Source organism: Leuciscus leuciscus, assembly GCF_965113295.1.
Source record: "Leuciscus leuciscus genome assembly, chromosome: 1".
Classification (NCBI taxonomy): Eukaryota; Metazoa; Chordata; class Actinopteri; order Cypriniformes; family Leuciscidae; genus Leuciscus; species Leuciscus leuciscus.
The window spans coordinates 68,821,816-68,842,996 of NC_138725.1; the positions used below are offsets into that span (position 1 = coordinate 68,821,816).

Here is a 21,181-nt window from a genome sequence, read left to right on the forward strand (position 1 = left end):
GGGGCCTCGAGCCGGGACGGGAGGGAACCTTGAACAACCGGACGACACTTCGATCGAGGTAAGTACCACAGCTATTCTCTTTCCTTCTCAACAGCGGCGGCCGCTTGTAACGCGAGCACGGAGGGCCACCAGGCCAGAGGACACTTTAAGTGAGACGCTCCCTCTTTGCTGTGCACTGCAACGATACAACAGGGTTCGTCAGTCAACAGTATGCGAACACTTGACAAGGATACTTCTCTCTTTCTGAACAGGACGGGGACTTCGATGGGGCATGTGGAGACCACCAAACGGGGAGGACACTTTGAGCGAGACACTCCTCTTCAACAGTGCACTGTAACCAGGTAACAGGTTTTAACTATTCAACAATCTGCGAACATTCCGTTGAAATACCTTCTCTCTTCCTACACAGGACAGGAGCTTTCGTTGGAGCGAGTGGAGACCACCAGGCGGAAGGATGCTTTAAGCGAGTCGCTCCGCTTCAGCTGTACACTAACACTTCAACAGGATTCAACCATTCAACAGTAGATGAAACATTCGGCTGCAATACCTCCTCTCGTCCTGAACAGGGCAGCAGCTTTCGATAGGGGCGTGTGGAGACCACCAGGCAGGAAGGATGCTTTAAGCGAGTCGCTCCGCTTCAGCTGTACACTGTAACACTTCAACAGAATTCAACCATTCAACAGTAGATGAAACATTCGGCTGCAATACCTTCTCTCGTTCTGAACAGGGCAGCGGCTTCGATAGGGGCGTGTGGAGACCACCAGGCAGGAAGGATGCTTTAAGCGAGTCGCTCCGCTTCAGCTGTACACTGTAACACTTCAACAGGATTCAACCATTCAACAGTAGATGAAACATTCGGCTGCAATACCTTCTCTCGTTCTGAACAGGGCAGCGGCTTCGATAGGGGCGTGTGGAGACCACCAGGCAGGAAGGATGCTTTAAGCGAGACACTTCACTTCAGCTGTACACTGTAATAATGCCGCAGGATGTAACCATTTAACAATAGATGAACATTCAACATTAATAAAGCCAGGCTGTCTCACAGGGTACGTTGGGCGCTTGATATCAAACCTTCCTTGGGGACAGCGGGTGAAAGACTGTAAGGAGAGAGTGCACAGCAAACTACTATTACTTATCCACACGATAACCTTCACTCCATGCCACAAACCGTGGGAATCGTCACTTCAGGCACTGCATTCCACTCGCACACCGTGCATTCGGGCCAGCACTCGCCCACCGGTCTTTCTCCCACCGGATAAAACGCTCGTCTCTCACAAGGGCTCAACTTCTCTCCAGAGACAGCAGAAAACGGGTACAGCAATCATCACATCCAGCAAGGAGAGGACAAAGTTAGAGACAGATCAACAATTCACTCGGTGTACTGGTTCACTCGTGCCACACACTTTCCAAACTCTCAACACCACTTCAGTGTTAGTGCATATAAACAACGGATCTGATACTCATCACTTTGCGTCTTTCCCACCGCTGACAATCTTCCTTGGGTTTCTGTTGACAAACACTTCACTCTCCTCTGTCCATTTCTCAGCTTCAGTCTTCGCTCATTTCACAGCCCAGCCTCAAATCCAAACAACCCGCCGAAAAGAACACAGTATCTCACGGAAAGAGAACCACCCTCACGGGAGGAGAACCACACAGCAGTCTGCTTCCTCTCTCTTTTTAAAGCCCCATCTGAATCCGTGTTCCTCTCCCAACGCTCTCTGTTAATTACTCCACACCTGCGGTCAATCGGGCCATTAGCCTCGCTGCCATAGCAACAGATTTGCGGTGTAATGAGACGGGCATCCACAGGAGGTCTCCAAATAGCACTGTATTCACAAGGGTTTTTAATCTCTTTTCTAATTATTTTTGTCACCCCGTGACAATTAAAATGGAATGCACATTTGACGAACTTTGTAAAAGGAAAGATTTACTAGGCTGCTAAATTTGATGTCCACATATGTGGACACTGGGACTTAGCTTCGATGAAACTGTATAAGAATGTTAGCAAAAAAATGAAAATTTGTAGTTGCAGAGCTTCGTGGCACACACACACACACACACACACACACACACACACACACACACACACACACACACTCTCTCTCTCTTGCTCGCTCGCGATCGCGCGCGCACACACACACACACACACACACACACACTCTCTTGCTCATTCACTATCGCGTGCGCGCACACACACACACACTCTTGCTCACTGCGATCGAGCGCGTACACACATACACAAATAAAAATAACATTCCTAGTTTGGAGAAGTTGAAGTTTTGGAGTGTTACAAAAAAGAAAGCACATTTTTTGGATATGTTTTTTATTTGGATAGAAATTTTGTTTTTCCATATCAATGTTCAGAAGTGGTGATCAGTTGACAGCTCCGCCCCTTTCTTCACCGAGTGTCCAAGATATACAGCCAGAGGCCAGATGAAACGTGCACAAAGTCGATCATCGACCTCCGGCCTAGGGTGTCCTGGTGCCACTTGCACTGATGGACACCCTTATGCTTGAACATGGTGTTCGTTATGGACAAGCTGTAACTAGCCCGCTCGGGTTCAAATCAGAGTGGCCGTTCCTCCCAATCACGCCCCTCCAGGTGTCACTGTCGCTGCCCACATGGGCGTTGAAGTCCCCAAGTAGAACGACAGAGTCCCCAGTAAGAGCGCTTTCCAGCACCCCTCCAGGGACCAGGGATCGGGTCGTCGAGGCCCCCGCCTTCGACTGCCGCCCTATCCTCTAAGCACCGGCCCCTTACAGTCCCTCCTACGGGTGGTGAGCCCACGGGAGGGCGATCCCACGTCGCTTCTTCGGGCTGAGCCCGGCCGGACCCCATGGGGGGAGGGGAGGCCCGGCCACCAGGCGCTCTCATAAGAGCCCCAACCCCGGGCCTGGCTCCAGGGTGGGGCCCCGGATAAATTTTCCAACTCACCTGGGCTGAGCTGTGGGTCATGATCGAAAAGACAAGATCCCGGATACAAGTGGCCGAAATGAGCTTTCTCTGCAGGGTGGCTGGGCGATCCCTTAGAGATAGGGTGAGGAGCTCGGTCACTCGGGAGGAGCTCAGAGTAGAGCCGCTGCTCCTCCACATCGAGAGGGGCCAGCTGAGGTGGCTCGGGCATCTGTTCCGGATGCCTCCTGGACGCCTTACGGGGAAGGTGTTCCGGGTGCGTCCCACTGGGAGGAGACCCCGGGGAAGACCTAGGACACGCTGGAGGGACTATGTCTCCCAGCTGGCCTGGGAACGCCTCGGTGTCCCCCTGGAAGAGCCGGACAAAGTGTCTAGAGAGAGGGAAGTCTGGGCATCTCTGCTTAGACTGCTGCCCCCGCGACCCGGCCCCGGATAAGCGGAAGATGTATGTATGTATGTTCAGAAGTGATACAAGAGTAACAACGAAAAATGTTCAGGCACAGGCTGTAAATAAAAGAGATTTGCACTTTGTTACACAATGGTGTATTGATTTTTTTCTGTGAATTCAGACCCAGTGTCCACATATGTGGACATAATTTTTTTCAAAAAGTGCTTCATGTTCAAAGATAATATCTGGTTATTATATATATTGGTCCCTCCTAACCCCAAAAAGCTAGAAGAAATCTAAAATGTACGCCAAACCAAAGCTCGGGTCTGAAGAGGTTAATGATCAGTGTTCCTATATTATTCCTTTCCTGGCGAGATTTTTCTAATCTACAGAAATAAGATGAATTCCTTTCTCCTTCCTCGATCCATTTTGCTCTGGATCTAATAAATGCTACATTTGCTTTTCGTGTATAAATATGATCTAATTTGGTTTGTAGAGTAAGTAGTTTCCTTTTGTCAGTATCTGTAAGCGTGGGTTTGTTACAGCAGAGACTTATCTCTCTTGTTAAATTGGTCTCATCTAAAAGGGCAGATTGTTGCAATTGTTTACTGAAAGAGATTGAAAAATGTCTTATTCTGAATTTTAAAAATTCCCATTTGGAGCTAACAGACAACCTGTTTCTGACCAGTTGAACACATCAAAACGCTCACAAATTAAATTCTGTTCTATTGCAGAAGATTGTGGAAAGGCAACAGATCACAGACACCAATCTTCTTGAAGCTCACATCACTTCCTGCCATGAACAGGCTGAGCAGTTCTCTTAAACCGACCGTCATGAGTCTTGAACTGCCACTGGTGAACCAACTGGAGGTCAGAATAAAAATACCAATATTTTTAATGTAATTACGGAACATATCACCTAAACAAGTGGAAGTTTCACAAATATGTTTTATTTTTTTTATTTTTTTAGAGGACATCTTCAAAGACCATGGTTGGATGGTTCATTGAATTTGTGCGAGATAATACCGGATGATCTGGCAACGGTCAGTGGAAAACTGTCTTCATGATCACTTAATTTGTGTATAATTATGAATAATTAAGAAGTCAAAAGCCATCGTAACTACATGCCAGACACTTATTTTTAGTATTGACTGATCCTTCGTCCTCATTTCCTATGCTGCCCTGTAGCTCTTGGTAAATAAAGACACAGTGACCAATGCAGTCAGTGCTTCTCACGACACCCACCTGCAGAAGATTGATGACAGGGAGGATGAGCTACTGGCACGGGTCAACAGCTGGATGAGCGCTCTGCTGAAATCGGTACTTGATTATTAACACACTTCCTGTGAACTCCTTAACAATATTATTATATTATATTATATCACGTTGTAACCTACCATGCAGCTGTTCAGGATCAGAACTACCTTTTGTTATTAAATAAAATGTAAATCTTTTTTGTTTCAGTTAGATAGGCTACACAATGACGAGGTGAAGAGGAATCACAAGTGCATCTCAGAGATCCAAAACTACATTCGTTTAGTAAAGGATGAGCTGGAGGACATGGCATCATCTGAGGACAATTCAAATGTTTCTCTTGTCAGATCCAGAATATATACAGTTATGTATGTATATATATAAACTATTTTTGCTTATTTTGTTGTTAGATGTTGATAAGTATGCAGCTGTATTATCTTTGTTTTGTTTATAAAATTTTGAGATCATCAGTTTTACAAGAATGTTGTAGGGTTTGTTTTTGTACTTTATGCAATGCTTCCATCTACAGACGAGTAAAGAGTGCTGCAGCAATTCCATTTGTTGAGAGAGAGAGAGAGAGAGAGAGAGAGAGAGAGAGAGAGAGCTGTATATTACATAAAAGGGCATTTCTCAAATGGGGTGTGGGCTAGTTATATATAATTTGGAAATAAAGCTATATAAATTGTATATATATATATCACACACATACACACATTTACAAGTCATTACATGTTATCATAGCTAACACAATCCTTTCTGCCAAATATGTTTAAGAAATTTGTTAAATTTGTTTTAAATTGTGTGTGTGTATATACACAAATGGAATTTTATATATATATATACATACCACGTTAAACAGGTTTTATTAGCAAATTTATTGTTTAGAAACAGCTGTCACAACATAAACGATTCTCTACATTTCTACAGTACTGCTTTCTTGTAATAGAACTGCAAATCCCATCATGCCTTTTCCAGAGTACCCAATGAACATCCAGCGTCATAGTTCCCCGATGTTCGTCATCCAATCAGAGAACAGCATGCTGGATCACATGACTCGCTGTTGAGCGCCTTCATTCTGCTCTGAGGGACTCATCCGCGCGTCCTGCGGGAGAAACTCCGAAACTCACGCACTGCGCTGTCAGTGTCGCGTTTTCTTCTCTTCCCGGGTCTCGGATAAGCGACGCTCAGCTGGTTGTGTTCGGGGACTTCCCCGCAGAAGCGATCAAACATGCCGGTCCGTACCGACTGCTGTCAGGGCTCGTCGTTGGCCTGCATGGCCTCGGCCGAGATGGTCCTCACTGCAGAACATGAAATCCACGGGGAGGAGTCGGATCTAGATCCAACTCCTCCCACCTTACATATACCTAAAACTACCCATCTCCACCCCCTGATCCCTAAACCTACCCCTAAACCTACCCATCTCCACCCCTTAATCCCTAAACCCACCCCTAAACCTACCAATCTCCACCCCTTTATCTGGATCCAACTCCGCCCCCCGGATCTCGTGTTCTGCATTGAGGTGCTACTGCCTCGGCCTCTCTCGTTCCGCCCCCGCCGATCAATACCCGTCAGCCCGGCGTCAACACCTCTCTGCTCTACAGCGGCTCCCAGTTCCGCGGGCACCAGAAGAGCAAAGGAAACTCCTATGATGTCGAGGTGGTTCTGCAGGTAAACACTTTGCTCTCTGTGGATATGCTCAGGAAGAAGTGAGCTGCCTACCTAGGCATTCAAATGACTGCTGTCTAGGGTAACGTTAGGCAGCTCACTAGGACTATGAAGCCCAAAAATGCTGTTTGTTTGTTTGTTTGTTGGTAGGCAGCCTAACGTTACTAGGTAGGGTTTGAGTCCAGAAATGCTGTCTAGATAGGGTGCTCACTCACTTGGTTGTGAAACTTTGAACCCACACATACTGTTTGTTTGTAGGTATGAGCCTACTATGTAGCTTTTGAGTAAAAAAAATGGGTGCTCGACTATGTTGTGAGAATATGAAGCCCAAAAATAATATGCTGGCTACCAGTTTGTCAGCTATTTTGGACTTAAAACCTACATAGTAAGCAGAGATGGGCATAAATACATGGAAATGTATTTAAAATACAAATACAAAATACTGTGTGGAAAAATGTATTTAAATACAAATACAAAATACTGTGTGAAAAAATGTATTTAAATACAAATACAGTATTTTGTATTTTGAAAATACACAAAATACTTGTGAAATTGGCCATCCAGTGCAGGGATAGGTCACAGTGAATGAAGAAACTACATAGGCCTACTGACTTATCATTCCTAACCTCATCTCTGCCCTCTCTTTCTTTCTTTCTTTCTTTCTTTCTTTCTTTCTTTCTTTCTTTCTTTCTTTCTTTCTTTCTTTCTTTCTTTCTTTCTTTCTTTCTTTCTGGCAATTACAAATAAACTTATGCAAAATAGCAGCCATTTATATACTTATTTCTGGTTACAATGTAGTCTATTACTTGTGGTGAACACTATTAAAAAATTCATACTGTATTTAAAACTGTGGGAACCTTTTCTACTAATTAGTAAAGAATATGGATGGGCGATATGACCAAAATCTCAATTTTACTTCACTGTAACAATATCATGGTTTCACAATTCTCCATATCAGTTTTGATTCCACAGCATAGACTGAATTTCAAACTCTTTTGATTTTTTTAAAATAAATAATTAATCAGAGCGTCATCTCACATTCCCTTTAAGAGCAGGCGCGCTTGTTCCATGGCGGGTTTGCTATTATAACAGCGGATTTGCTAGATGCACGCCAGGAGCGGTTCACAGCCGAGGAGAGCGACGTTCTCAGGGCCGGCGCTCCGCACACGCACATCACGCACTGCGCGTAGGGCACCAAGTGCTTGGGGGGGCACCAAAAAATCTGGGTCGTGAAAAATCATCACAATAGGGTACTAGTATAAATAACAAATAAAATATGTCTAAAGCATGTTAATATTGGGTTTAAGTGGTCGTTCAATGAGGCATATTATATGTTGATCCGACGAAAATTATGTGTGTATTTAAGTGGTCCAGTGGTAGAATTTTTGCCAAGCGTGTCAGAGGTTCTGAGTTCTAATCCGCACTCATATAGTTTTTTTTTTTTTTTTTTTTTTTCATCAAAACCGATTATGTTTTTTAGTGGTTGTATATCAGGCAGGGACACTTTTTGTGCTTTTTGTTTTCTAATTGTACCGGAGCGAATAGAGAGTCTCTCCACAACGGATTGAAAAGCGCGTCTGAGTGAAGGCTGTGCGCGAGCCAGAAACAAACATAGTATCCGCGCCACTGATCGCTCGGCAACGAGCACTTTGATCAGTTGATTTAAAAAAACAACACATTTCAGCGCTAGATCGACTCTTATTTAAAAAACGAATGAAATGAATGCTCTGCTGGTTAACTGGAGATGTTTTGTTTGTTTGTATTGGTACATTCGTGCCGCGAGATGTTTCAAAAGTGGTGGGGACATGTCCTACCCGCAAATTACGCCTATGCGTATGCATGTCCAGGGGCGTCGCTATAGTAGTGCAAAAGATCCGGGGCTTTAGCCCTGCATGGCTAAAATCTTCTTTTTTTTTTTTTTTTTTACTTTGAAACTGCAATTAGAAGAAAAAACCCCCCCACAATCTCAGTGTTTGTATATTTTCATATTCACAGAGTTGTCAAATTATGTACAGAATTATTATATTGTGCCTGACCTTTGCACTTTTAACTTTCTGTGTTTACATTGTTCAGTTCCAAATCTGTGTTTTTAGTAATTGTGGTGGTATTTGGTATTTATAATTTTAACCTTTATATTATTTATTTCTTTTCATGTTTGGTGCCATTGTTAATGTAAAATTATTTATTTGCAGCAGTTATTTTGGAAGTAAAGAGAACCTAACTAAGAAATTCTGAATGGTTGTTATTCCCTTGGTGGGTGGGGGGGGGGGCACCACCAAGCATTTGTGCTTAGGGCACCCAAATGGCTAGCGCCGGCCCTGGACGTTCTCGTCAGGGCCGTAAAACACAGAGAAGTGACATTGGGGATGGAGAAACACACCCAGATTAGCTTCGGTTAAACAGGCGTATGATAATTTGGGTAAATGTGTAAGCTAGATTTATGCCTATTTTTTCACATCTTCATGGACACAACAATGATTTCCCCTGAAGTCCACTGAGCGCGTAGCCTGGGTTTCCCGATGCTGCCTTGCTCGCAGCGCGATTTTATTCACGCTGCAAGGCAGCCTGGACACCATGGACCAGATTTTCCCCTGAAAAAGGGAACCAATCACAGAATGGGGAGGGAGCAGCAAGACGATGACGACACCGAAGCAGTTTGTTTATATCTATGGATCCAACATGGCATCAGACTCAACGTTACCTCTACCCTCATGTTTATCTTGCACAAACGGTAATATTCGCTAAACGCCATCGTGTACAAATAAATCTTTGACCCATCGTCTTTTTCCTCGTCGAATTTCTGTCACTCTACATATGTCATCTGGTATAATTGAAACGATTGGCTATGAGCTACGTACAGGCGCATTTGATAGACATTCATAGCGCCCAATAAACGGCTCTGGGCATTCGTAAACCACGCCTCAAATACGAGAAAATGAACATGTGGTTCCCAGACCAAGTCTCAAATGAGACTTGGTCTGACGTTAGCCAGGCTACTGAGCGCGGGTGCAAAATAGGAATGATACATGCATCGGTGTACAAAGTCAATTGTGCTGGGTGCAAGATAGGGCCCGTAGTGTCATATCACCCAGCCCTAACATGCAGTAATGCTTTAAACACATTTGACAAGCTAGTTGATCAAAATAAACAACCGGTCAAGACTGATTGGCTTACGCTATTTTCCCACTTGTCTCTGCTCTTTTATTCTTTCACGTTAACTGAAGTGAATAATGCACTATTTTAACTTTAATCAACAAGTAGAATTGATCATGACATTCTCACCTTATTCCAAAAAAAAAAAAAATCACTGATCTAATGCTGAGCTAGTGAATGTCTGAACTAGTTGATGCACAAAATCAATACCCTGATAAAGAGGTTGACTGGCAAAAAGTATTTTATGTATTTTGAAAATACAAAAATACTCATCTTAAATGTATTTAAATACAAATTACATTTGATTTTTTCCAAAGGCTTTAAAATACAAAATAGTATTTTGTATTTCAAATACGTATTTTAAATACATGTATCTGAAATACTGCCCATCCCTGACTGTCTGTTTGTATCTGTCTGTCTGTCTGTCTGTCTGTCTGTCTGTCTGTCTGTATCTGACTGCATTGCAATGGCCACCAAGCATAAACTTGATTCAAAGGATCCCCACTACCAAGAGGGGAGACGCATGGCTCTGGAGCTGAAACATGAACACATTCTAGCTGAAGCCAAGGTTAGAGTTTTTGTACACCTCAATCATTTTATAACAAACATAACCAATTAAAGTAAAATGTGATGAGGAATATGTAAGAATGATGAGTGCAGAAGATTTAATACAGGTATATTGCATGATGCATCCTGCCATGCTCTGTGACATGTGTTAATAAGGGAATATTATAATAATAATAATAATAATAATAATAATAGTATATGCAGTTCCATCCCTCTGAGTTACAGATACTTGGAGAATCTATTCCAAGGCTCATTTAAGCTGTTCAACACCTTACTAACACCCTATGTTGTGTTTTCCTTTCACAAGTTACCTGCCTTTTGGTTACCTTACTTTTATCAACATCAGTCTTACAAGAAATATTCACTCCAATACACAGAGAGCAGCTGATGAGAGGAAACGTATACGAGACCCTCCACACACCTCTAAAAGGGACTCTGTAGGACGTGGTAAGCCGAGGGGGAGGCGAGGAGGGCGACGCCAAGCCTCCGCCACAGATTATATCTGAATTATTTGACATTTGTAGGAATTTACTATGACAATGTTGGACCAACTCAAATTAGAACACTGTAATTGTTTATTGAGAGTTTAAAATATTCAAATATCTAAAAAGACATTAAAAAGTAGATAAACCTTTCAGTGACGCTATTGTAGAAGATATTTCCAAGTACTTAACAAAAAAATTTCTGATTTCATAAATTGTTTAGTATATAGTTTGAAAAGAAGAACAAGAATAGAGTGTGATAGCCTAACTTTTTTCTTATTCTTCTATGTGCTGTTTTACAGCCACATACCCCACGGTTGAGTGCTCCCTGTCATCCAGTGTGGAGGTTCCACTTACTGCAACCTCAACAAAACTAAATCCTCAAGAGGAATTTGGTAATTCACAGTGATGAATTTATGCATGTACAGTATAAAAAAAGTGTTCATTCTAATACTAATCAGTTGACTTTTAATTGTTCCTTATCTAAATTATCCCTTACTGCTTTATTTTTGGATTTTCTTTACAGAAAAAAATATGGAGAGGCTCTCTGATATTTTGGTGTCATGTCCTCCTGCTGCTCAGCCTCAAAGTAGCTCTGCATCATCATGGTCTTTTCGGCAGCAGAAAGCCTCAGAGCGCTGGAAGGAAGCAAGACCATACCACCTAAAATGCCTTATTTCAAAAGAGGCTGTTGGTCATCCCCTGTGTTGCCTTTGCAACGAGCCTGCTGTTATTAGGTTGGTTTTCATTAATACCAAACTTCAATTACCCAGGGTAGGTTTGCTGAGTGCCCTGCTTCATAGGCTAAGATACATGTCTTTTGGGATGGGAGAAGACTTAGATACCCAGATAAAAAACACATTAATGAGAAAAGTAAATCTACACTGTAAAAAATTTGGAGTAGGATTTACTTGAAAAAAGCTTGCTAATTTTTTTCACTCTGAAAATGCTAGTAAATTTACAAAGTTTGCCAAGTAAAAACCTAAACATTTATTAGTAGCTTTAATTAGAAATCTTTAAGTTAAATTTACTTGGAATATGGAATTAAGTAAACTTTACTTAACCTAGTTAAGTGAAAGTAACAAAGATAATAAGTAATTTTAACTTGGCTAGTAAAAGGTTGATTGATATCGATTTAGTTGAATATTCCTTTGCATTACATTTCACTCAAACAATAATATTGAATTATACCAATCATTTATAGTATGTGCTTTACTTAGATTATCTAAGTAATTTATAAGACATCATGTCAGATGTTAAGTCTCATGTGAATGCAAATACAGTACCTCAATACTTCGTAGACAATACACAATGACGGTAACATTTGATGGATCATTTTTGTGTTTGAATGTGTCATTTTGAGCAGAAAATTTACTCAAAATGTCACAAAATGGCAAGTTACTAATCCTGACAACAAAAGCAATGATAAAACAGTGTAAATACAGCTGGAAAACAGTGAAAAATGAACCTCATTAATTATTCAAGGTCCAGTGCATGATGGGAACCCCAGTATCAGAAAAGTTGAGTAATTTTTACTTAATTTTATTGAGTTGATATTTACGCTTTCATTTCTACTCGCTTGAAATAAGTACTGATATGGAATTTACTTAGTTTTTTAAATTCTTGCCTGGACTAACTTTTTCATGTAAATTACATTGTTTTTTTTCAGTAGTATTTACTTCACCAAAAAATCATTTTTTACAGTGTAGGACCTTCTTGCTGTGAGGTGACAATGCTAAACACTGAGCCACTATGCAATCCTTTACAATAAAATCGAACCTAGTAAAAGTGAAATAGCTTAAATAGAGTGTACAGTAGTTTATATAAGTTATTCACCTGAAATAATGTATTATATTATAATATTGTTTTATTTTCTCCTTAGGTGCAGAGAGTGTCTTCCTGAGGAGTGGTTCTGTGGGGACTGTGATGTATTGCATCACAAAACACATCCACTCCACAACAGGGAATGCGTTTGCCAACTGTGAAGGTGCCAGACTGCTCCTGTGGAGGCACAAACTTCACTGTGTTACCAGGCAAACCAGTGATTTTAATTACCATCAATGGTAAAAAAAAAATATATATATCTCTTTTTTTTTTTGTCCTCTGCAAAGAAAAAAATTATTAGCATCTTTCCAGCATAATGTCCAATCAACACAGCAGTGTGGAATTTAGTGAATTTGAAAATATAAATGTGGGATTATAGGAACTTGTGCAATGTCTCTCAACCATTCACAATGTGCATAATGAACTAAGTGTTGTAAAATTAAGTATGTGGTAAATGTGTATTATATTTTTAATAATTTTTTTTTGTTCCAAGGGCGTTTTGACTTGCATCAGCCACTGTATGAATGTCAAACATGCCAGCAGCAGTGGACCCCTGACTTAAAAGACCTCCTAAGAAGTGGATATTGGCCAGCCTCCGTCACCAATTCCACACTTTATACACTGGACCTCTTGAGCTCCCTTCAGGAACTCAAGATCATCTCTCCGGGATTCTCCAGACAAGCCTTCGCAAAACTGCTGGAGCATCGCACTAAGTGTGGAGGAAGAGTAAGTGTAAATGTTATTACCATTTTATAATAAAAAAAAAAATCCATAAGCAGACAATATCAAAATACTATTTCATTCTATATATTTTCCAGTCTGGACCTATCAACGGCGATGCACTGCAGCGCAGCTTCTTAGAGCTTTCGTATGCATCATTTGAGGAAGACCAGCTCTGCTGTAGTGCTCCTTTCACTTGCCCAGCCTGCACGCCGGAAATGTTGGCTGTTTCAGCAGATGGAAACAGAAAGCTATATCGCTTTCGCCGAAACGGAAGGTGATCTTTCTTCCAGTCTTTTTATTGATTCATTTTCTTACTTCATATATTTCATGAATGGATTTTCTATTTTTCTTTCTTCCTCAGCTCTGATGATCCTGGCTTTTTTGAGGGGCTCTTTGTGGCTGAAGACAGTGCGGTGTCTAGATTTGTCGACACCATACAGAAAGCAGTGAAAAATGCAAGTTGACAAAATAGTTGTTACAATAATAAACGTAACCCCCACTTCAATTACTCCTGCCTACCAATTACAAAATCAAATTGAGAGAATAAATGCCATATATTGAATGACGCCATTGCTTTTATTTGATTTGTCGTGTTTGTTTTGTGTGTCATAGACACAGGGAAGAGGCACATGTGGGGACTCCCAGTGGACAGCAGCGAGGGAAACTTCAAGGAGGGCTTCAAAATTGGATGAAGAGGGGATGGAGGTTGCTGTGTGTCGCCATGGGTTCCTTTTGAAAGCCCTTAATATGTACAGGGGGAGATATTTGCCTACCCTCTGTACCTTCAAAGGGAGCTCATGCCAGCCAAGGCACAATTCTTCGCAATGGACGTGGCATGCAAATACTGGCCATACCTGGAGAAAGTTGCTAGTGTCCTTCCTGCTCTTCAGGAACTGACCACTATGAAACCCTTTCTCAGTGTAATGCATGCTCGAGCCCATGCTACTAAGTGTGAGGTGTGTATAATATTTTGGCATCAAATGTACATTTGTAATATTTACAAGCACATTAATAATATGAAATATAAGTTAAGCTACACTATATTATCTTGTCTTTTTGCATAACCATTTCTTGCATGGAATGTAATGCCCTTTGATGCAAATTGTGGTTTGTGATATTGGGCTATATAAATAACATTTAATTGAATTTCTTCCACCCTTTACTAACAGATTAATTGGAGTGGCAGGAACCAGGAAGGAGCAGGGACAACCGCTGGTGAGGAGGTGGAGCAAGTGAACAGTTACCTCTCACGTTGTGCCCTGACGACCAAATATATGTCCAAAGCAGGTGACCAGAGTTTGCAATATTCGTGTATACTTTTTTTAGATTGATCATCGTAACCTCATTATTTGCTTTCAACAGCACGGGTGGACATGCTTACATTGCATGCAATGGGGTGGAACGAGAAAAAAAATATCTCTTTACATCAGGCACTTTCCACAAGATATGTGAAGGTAAGTCTCATATTAATTGTTTTGTGTGTCCTTTTGTTGTGTTTACTTGGCCTGTTGTTAATCATACAAAGTTTTAATCCTGATTATTGTATAACACTGTTCATCAGACTTGTCAGAGACTCCATGATGAGACTGCAAGGCTAGCTGACCTAAAAACAGAGCTAGATTGCACAGATGAAGTGGTGTCACAGTGTCTATCTGATGTAAAGGAATGGGCAGCTGGTGGTAAGCATGACCAGATAAAAGAAACAACAAACATCCCTTTCTACAATCAAAATTTTATGTTTGATATTAAAGAGCAGCAAAAAATTGTAGGCGGATCATCATCTAATGTGATGCCACATTTATGTCAGGTTTATTAGTATATTCCCAGTTCCCTGCAGGAAGTGCACATACAAAGTTTTTAAATAAGTTGGATTAAAAGGTTTTACATGAAATTCAAGCAGAGAAACGGTTCTGTGTTGTTTTAACAGTGAATTTGCTTTCACTATATCTTCTACAGAGACACCTGATACATCTCGTCCCAGTCAAGGCACCACACACAGAGGACTTCAGCAATCAATTGAGGGGCTCTCTACCTTAGTGTGAGGCACCGGAAGCGAACCCTCTACCGTCAGAATGGTATAACTATATAATATAATAGGTTGATAAATTCAGGCTACTGTATGCATCCTACTCCACCAACATGGAATTAGCAAATAATGTAGTAGCACAGTTCAGCTCAATCATTGAATTCTGTTCTTTAAATGACCAGTCTGTATTAGTGGTAGGATTTAGTGGTATCTATCAGTGAGGTTTGACGATTGCAACCAGCTTCCCTCACCTCTATCTTTCCAAGCTACGGTAGCCGACGAGAAAATGTGAGAGGTACTATCTAAATCCAGTGTTTGTTTGTCCGTTGTGGGCTACTGTAGGAACATGGAGGTGCAACATAGCGGCCTCCGTGAAAGGGGAACGTATTTAGATAAAAAAAAACTGCCAATTCTAAATTAATTAATGCACAATTATTATTTTCAGGCAATCATGAAAAGTGTGTGTGTGTTAGTTATTCCTGCAAATAGATTCCCCCCAAAATGTTACACACTGGACAATTTGTTTCCCATGTCAGTCTACATTATAATATTCACATACTTCAATAACTGCAGCTTTGCTTTTCAATTTTTTTGGTGCTATAATTTTTTTCTTGTTGAAGAGTTCTGTCAAAAACCTCTGCCTCTGTACTTCATGTCTTTCTAGACAGCAGCGAGTTTCGCCATCGCCTTCGAAGGAAGCTGGCAGAAGACAAAAAACTCATTCTTCAGGAGATACAGTAACAGAAATAAAATGATCTTGTACTAGAATCGGCAACAACCATTGACGTAGCTGTAGTGGAGCATTCCCTAATTGGAGAGAGTACTGTGTCTCAAATATGGCCGTGGGAGGTTCATGGCAGTGGTATGTCTGTTTTTAGATGCTTCACAGGAATTTATTTACAGTTCTGCTTTATAGAGTATACTGAACTAAGGCATGCATGTTACATATTGAGTGTTGTAATATTAATTTAGTTTAATGGTGTATTTTCAGTTTTCTTATGTATCAATTGATAAAAAAAAAAGTCAATGTTTTAGTGATTATGCAAGATTGTCTCATGTATACATATAACTGTTATTGATTCTTAGCAAACATTTCGATCAAGAAACGAGTGCACGACCAAGTGATGTTAACAAGGCGACTGCATGAGGAAACAAGCGTTTTGGTGTTGGAGATGGCACAACACTGCACGTGGTTGCAGAGCCTGGCAATGGTTCTCAAGAACAAGTTGGCTGAGGAGGGTAAGTTTAATTAAAACCCTGTCCATCTAATGTGTTTAAAAAAAACATACAAAAAAACACATCAGTCACAGAACTTGGATGGAGTAGAACGGTTATGGCTCTCTTTGCCGTGGTCCTTTGGGATATACATAAAAAATGGGGATTAAAGTTGTTACTGTAGCTATGGTAACAAGTCAGTAAGGCTATACAGATTCACATTTGCTTGAAAGATGTGCAGATTTGTTGTACTATGTCTGTTACTGGAAAGCGGAAATGAACAAAAGAATTTGAACATTGGAATTTGTGTCCTGGTGTGTTACATGGGGTTAGCATAACATCAAGATTAATCTTATTATTATCTCCTCCAGTCAACATAGAAAACCTTGCTGGTCAGCAAGTAACAAAATGTGTTACTTCAGCACAACTGTAGTGAAGAAGAAAACTGTTAACTTAAAACAGCTATCAGACATATATATGCTGCTTTGGGCCTCCCTCCATAAAGTCACCTCAGTGAGCCATGTTGCCTTAAGTTGTTTTATACAGAAGCTAGCCTGGTCCCATGTCAGCGATACACATAAAAATGCCAATTATCCTGCTATGTAGATTTGAATTGGTGATATCTTTTTACTCCATTTAAGTTATTTGGCCCAAACATAAAAGATCACATTCATCTAATCTTTCCTAATGATCCGCTAGCATAAGCAAGCCGTCAAAAAACGCGTCTCTGTAGGCAGCCTAGGCTCTGAGATCTGCACACAAAAACAATTGCACTCACCACCACTCAAAACCAATCACGGCGGGTGTTGTGAGGTTTTGCGCTCGTGCAAGGCTGCCTATGACGGCTGCACGCGAAAACCTCACAACACCCACCCCTGTCGGTGATTGGTTGGAACACTATTTGTTTTGGTTTTGAGTGGTGGTGAGTGCAATTGTTTTTGTGTGCAGATCTCAGAGCCTAGGCTGCCTACAGAGACGCGTTTTTTGACGGCTTGCTTATGCTAGCGGATCATTAGGAAAGATTAGATGAATGTGATCTTTTATGTTTGGGCCTGAAATCACTGATACAACCTTTAATATAGTTTGTCTTTAATGTAATCTCGTTTGTATTTTGAGACGTAGACCAGGGAAATGAGGGACTTTGCTGTCTCTTGAGAAGAAGACTGTCAGAGGTGTCAGAAAGGTTCCAAGTGGTCCTCCAACAGTACAAGACTGCCTTAGGTCCTGAGGCCTCTGTCCTTCTACATGTTGAAGAGGAAGATCAAAGTGGCCTCAGTAGTCCAGACACCAGTGAGGATGAAGAGGAAAACACAATTTAGGTAATTTATTTATTATTATTATTATTATTATTATTATGTATGTTTGTTTGTTTTTTGGAATAACCCCCTGTTACTGTTATTCTTAATAATTTATTTGTGTGTTTTATTAATGCTTTACACACCTTACTTATTCTAAAACAGCTGAAATTCACCCTCTTATCCTAATTCTTGCTTTTTTGTTTTTCTGTATTTCCCCAGATGGAAGCTGCACGAAGGACTATGTTGAAGGAAATGGACTTGCCCTATATCTGTGTATTATTAGTATGCTGATTGATTAACCACATCAAAATCTTGTTAAAAATTCAAACTGTGTATTTAGATTTTCCAAGCAATTTAGTAAGCACATTGCACAGTTCATTGAAAATGCACAAACCTCTCAGTATAGGTGCACCAATCTTATCCAAAAATGTAAACTTTGCATGTATGATATTACCAGATGTAATTACTGGGCTCATATGATATTAGGGTAGTGTATACTCTTTTAAGAGAGACTCCCCTTAATTGTGGTGACCCTGTGACCTTTCCTTTTGCACCAACGTTAGGCCAAACTTTTGACTTGCATACAACAAATGTTATGAACCGATTTCTGTAATTTGCTGAGCAATGAATCATGTCATGTTGACCTTATGACATTCCCTGTAGCACAATCATTAGACCAGAATGTCAAATTGAATATTGTCTAATTGGGCAGATTGCCATGAAATCTTGTAAGCACATGATGACTTTGGTGACCTCATGACAATTCCTCTATCATCACATTTAGGCCTTAATGTAAAAACTCATTCTTGATTGCATTTCTCAATATTCACTTATTCTGTGGTGCAGCAGCAGTGTCTGTGTCAGTCTATGACATTTTGTTTTTCCCCAGAGGAGGCTGCCTATATGGATCACTACTTAATTGAGTGTATATAACTTGTGTAACTTTATATTACTGCAAAGATGCATTATAGTATGTAACAGAAAAATACACAGTTTTTTATTTTACGATTCTAATTTATATTGTATATTATTACAGTTGACAGATGACTTAATTCTTTGTTCTGCTGGAGCTTTTTGCAAGTAAACTTAATAACCTCACATTCCAATGTTTTTAAATACAGCCTTATGGCTTGTTTGACAAATATGCATTTGGTGTATTTTTACTGGTATTGTTGTGAAAGACAAAAGATGAATATTTTGTTTTTACTTTTTCATACTTTATTGAAAAACAATATTTTGTATTTGTATAGTTGATTAAAAAAAACATCACACTGTGGAATCTTGTTTACAGATAAACTGTTTAACAGTTTAAACTCTGTTTAACATCAAACTGCATTATTAATTAATTACTTTAATGCATGTCTTTTTACTTATTTTCAAACAATCAACCTTGTTTGTAATTAAACAAGATCTATCATAATAAGTAATGTGTATCTGTTAGGTGTATATGTTACAGTTTTTCTCGATTGCTGAAACACTGTAACTATGGATTTGAACTCAAATTTCAAAAACACAACACCGTTTATCAAAAAGCACACCCTTTTCCCCAAACTATAAACACTACTCCCCAGTTTTGACACATGAGTCAGATTTGTTAAACTTTCACTGCAAAACTTTACACACATTATCCATTTATCATTGCCTACACAATGTTGTAATTTAGAAAGCACTACACAAAGAGTCAAAACTGATCACACAGCAATCAGAACCTTCAACAGATCGATGAAACGGATAAGATGAGAGAGGGAGGAGAAAGGGAAAGGGCTAAGAGACAAGCAGTCTCAGATGAGATTTGTGCCAGCTCCCTAGTTGGGGTCATCCCTCTGTTCCCACAGCTCTATGTTACCACGGCCCTATGTTACCACGGCCCTATGTTCCCACATTTCGGAGAATTTTTTTTTACTGAAAATTTTGAAAATTAGGTTCTATGTTCCCACAACCATATGTTCCTACAGTCCTATGTTCTCTCAATATTTGTAAAATTTCAAAGATTTTTCGCAAAAAATGAAACTCTAAGTCAAGTAATTTTCTTACCACATTTAACCCTCCCCTGTCCCCCAAACAGTTACTGTAAGCAAGAAGCGCCAAGTCACCAAAAGGTCAGGAGAAATCTGTCAGGAACTCTATGATCCCACATTAGGACATTTTCAAAACTGAGTATTGTGTTCATACATTTCCCTATAATTTCAACAGCTAGTCTATACTACTACAGCTAGTCTACACTACAGCTATTCTACACTGCTACAGCTAGTTAGGGTTAGGTTTAGGGTTAGGGTAACCCTAACCCTCTGTGGGAACAAAGAGCTGTGGGCACTTAGGGCTCTGGGAACATAGGGCTGTGGGAACATAGGCACGCTCCCCCCTGTAGAGACGTGCCATTGAACTTGTTACTAAGCGTTCAAATCAGCGTCCATACTTGAAGTTCTTCCAGTTTCCAGAGTAGGGTCAGTTTTAGGGTTATAAAATTGTAGCTTTACTATACACTCACCTAAAGGATTATTAGGAACACCTGTTCAATTTCTCATTAATGCAATTATCTAATCAACCAATCACATGGCAGTTGCTTCAATGCATTTAGGGGTGTGGTCCTGGTCAAGACAATCTCCTGAACTCCAAACTGAATGTCAGAATATGGGAAAGAAAGGTGATTTAAGCAATTTTGAGCGTGGCATGGTTGTTGGTGCCAGACGGGCCGGTCTGAGTATTTCACAATCTGCTCAATTACTGGGATTTTCACGCTAAACCATTACTAGGGTTTACAAAGAATGGTGAGACATTCAGATGGTAGAGTCAGAATTTGGCGTAAACAGAATGAGAACATGGATCCATCATGCCTTGTTACCACTGTGCAGGCTGGTGGTGGTGGTGTAATGGTGTGGGGGATTTTTTCTTGGCACACTTTAGGCCCCTTAGTGGCAATTGGGCATCGTTTAAATGCCACGGCCTACCTGAGCATTGTTTCTGACCATGTCCATCCCTTTATGACCACCATGTACCCATCCTCTGATGGCTACTTCCAGCAGGATAATGCACCATGTCACAAAGCTCGAATCATTTCAAATTGGTTTCTTGAACATGACAATGAGTTCACTGTACTAAAATGGCCCCCACAGTCACCAGATCTCAACCCAATAGAGCATCTTTGGGATGTGGTGAAACGGGAGCTTCGTGCCCTGGATGTGCATCCCACAAATCTCCATCAACTGCAAGATGCTATCCTATCAATATGGGCCAACATTTCTAAAGAATGCTTTCAGCACCTTGCTGAATCAATGCCACGTAGAATTAAGGCAGTTCTGAAGGCGAAAGGGGGGTCAAACACAGTATTAGTATGGTGTTCCTAATAATCCTTTAGGTGAGTGTATATATCAACAATCTCCTACAGTTGAAACATACATTATACTATATTTAAATGATCAAGATGAAAAAAATCGCGAGGCTATCAGGTCATTGAGTATATTTGACTGTTATTGTAGTTGTAGAACAACCATCAGGGCCGTCTCCAATGTACACTATTTACATTTTTTTTCCAACTGCTTGCACACATTTTCAAAACTATGTCACCTTTTTTCAAAACTTTCCCAAAACTGCACACACAAAATTGTGTGTAGCCTAGTGTTTTGAAAAAAAGTGTTTTATGCAATTGAAAACTGAGTCAAAGGCTGAGAAATA

General features: G+C 40.5%; 1 protein-coding gene across 1 annotated transcript; it reads left to right on the plus strand.

Annotated features, from left to right (window-relative positions):
- The first annotated feature begins 8,551 nt into the window (after nucleotides 1–8,551).
- On the plus strand, nucleotides 8,552–18,926 carry LOC309497761 (uncharacterized protein). Its single transcript, XM_082168069.1, has 17 exons — nucleotides 8,552–9,942; nucleotides 10,319–10,388; nucleotides 10,726–10,818; nucleotides 10,950–11,160; nucleotides 12,306–12,486; nucleotides 12,741–12,973; nucleotides 13,066–13,244; nucleotides 13,332–13,425; nucleotides 13,583–13,719; nucleotides 14,140–14,257; nucleotides 14,333–14,424; nucleotides 14,532–14,649; nucleotides 14,927–15,045; nucleotides 15,661–15,858; nucleotides 16,083–16,235; nucleotides 17,328–17,530; nucleotides 17,729–18,926. The coding sequence occupies exons 5-10, from the start codon at nucleotides 12,390–12,392 to the stop codon at nucleotides 14,204–14,206; spliced, it is 807 nt and encodes a 268-aa protein (XP_082024195.1). The 5' UTR covers nucleotides 8,552–9,942; nucleotides 10,319–10,388; nucleotides 10,726–10,818; nucleotides 10,950–11,160; nucleotides 12,306–12,389; the 3' UTR covers nucleotides 14,207–14,257; nucleotides 14,333–14,424; nucleotides 14,532–14,649; nucleotides 14,927–15,045; nucleotides 15,661–15,858; nucleotides 16,083–16,235; nucleotides 17,328–17,530; nucleotides 17,729–18,926.
- The last annotated feature ends 2,255 nt before the right edge of the window (nucleotides 18,927–21,181 follow it).

Excerpts from the sequence above, each read along its gene's own strand:
- LOC309497761 (XM_082168069.1), top strand. The coding sequence starts at position 12,390 with ATGCGTTTGCCAACTGTGAAGGTGCCAGACTGCTCCTGTGGAGGCACA. Across the intron at positions 12,974-13,065 it reads GCACTAAGTGTGGAGGAAGA|TCTGGACCTATCAACGGCGA; the intron begins GTAAGTGTAAAT and ends TATATTTTCCAG. Across the intron at positions 13,426-13,582 it reads TACAGAAAGCAGTGAAAAAT|ACACAGGGAAGAGGCACATG; the intron begins GCAAGTTGACAA and ends TGTGTGTCATAG.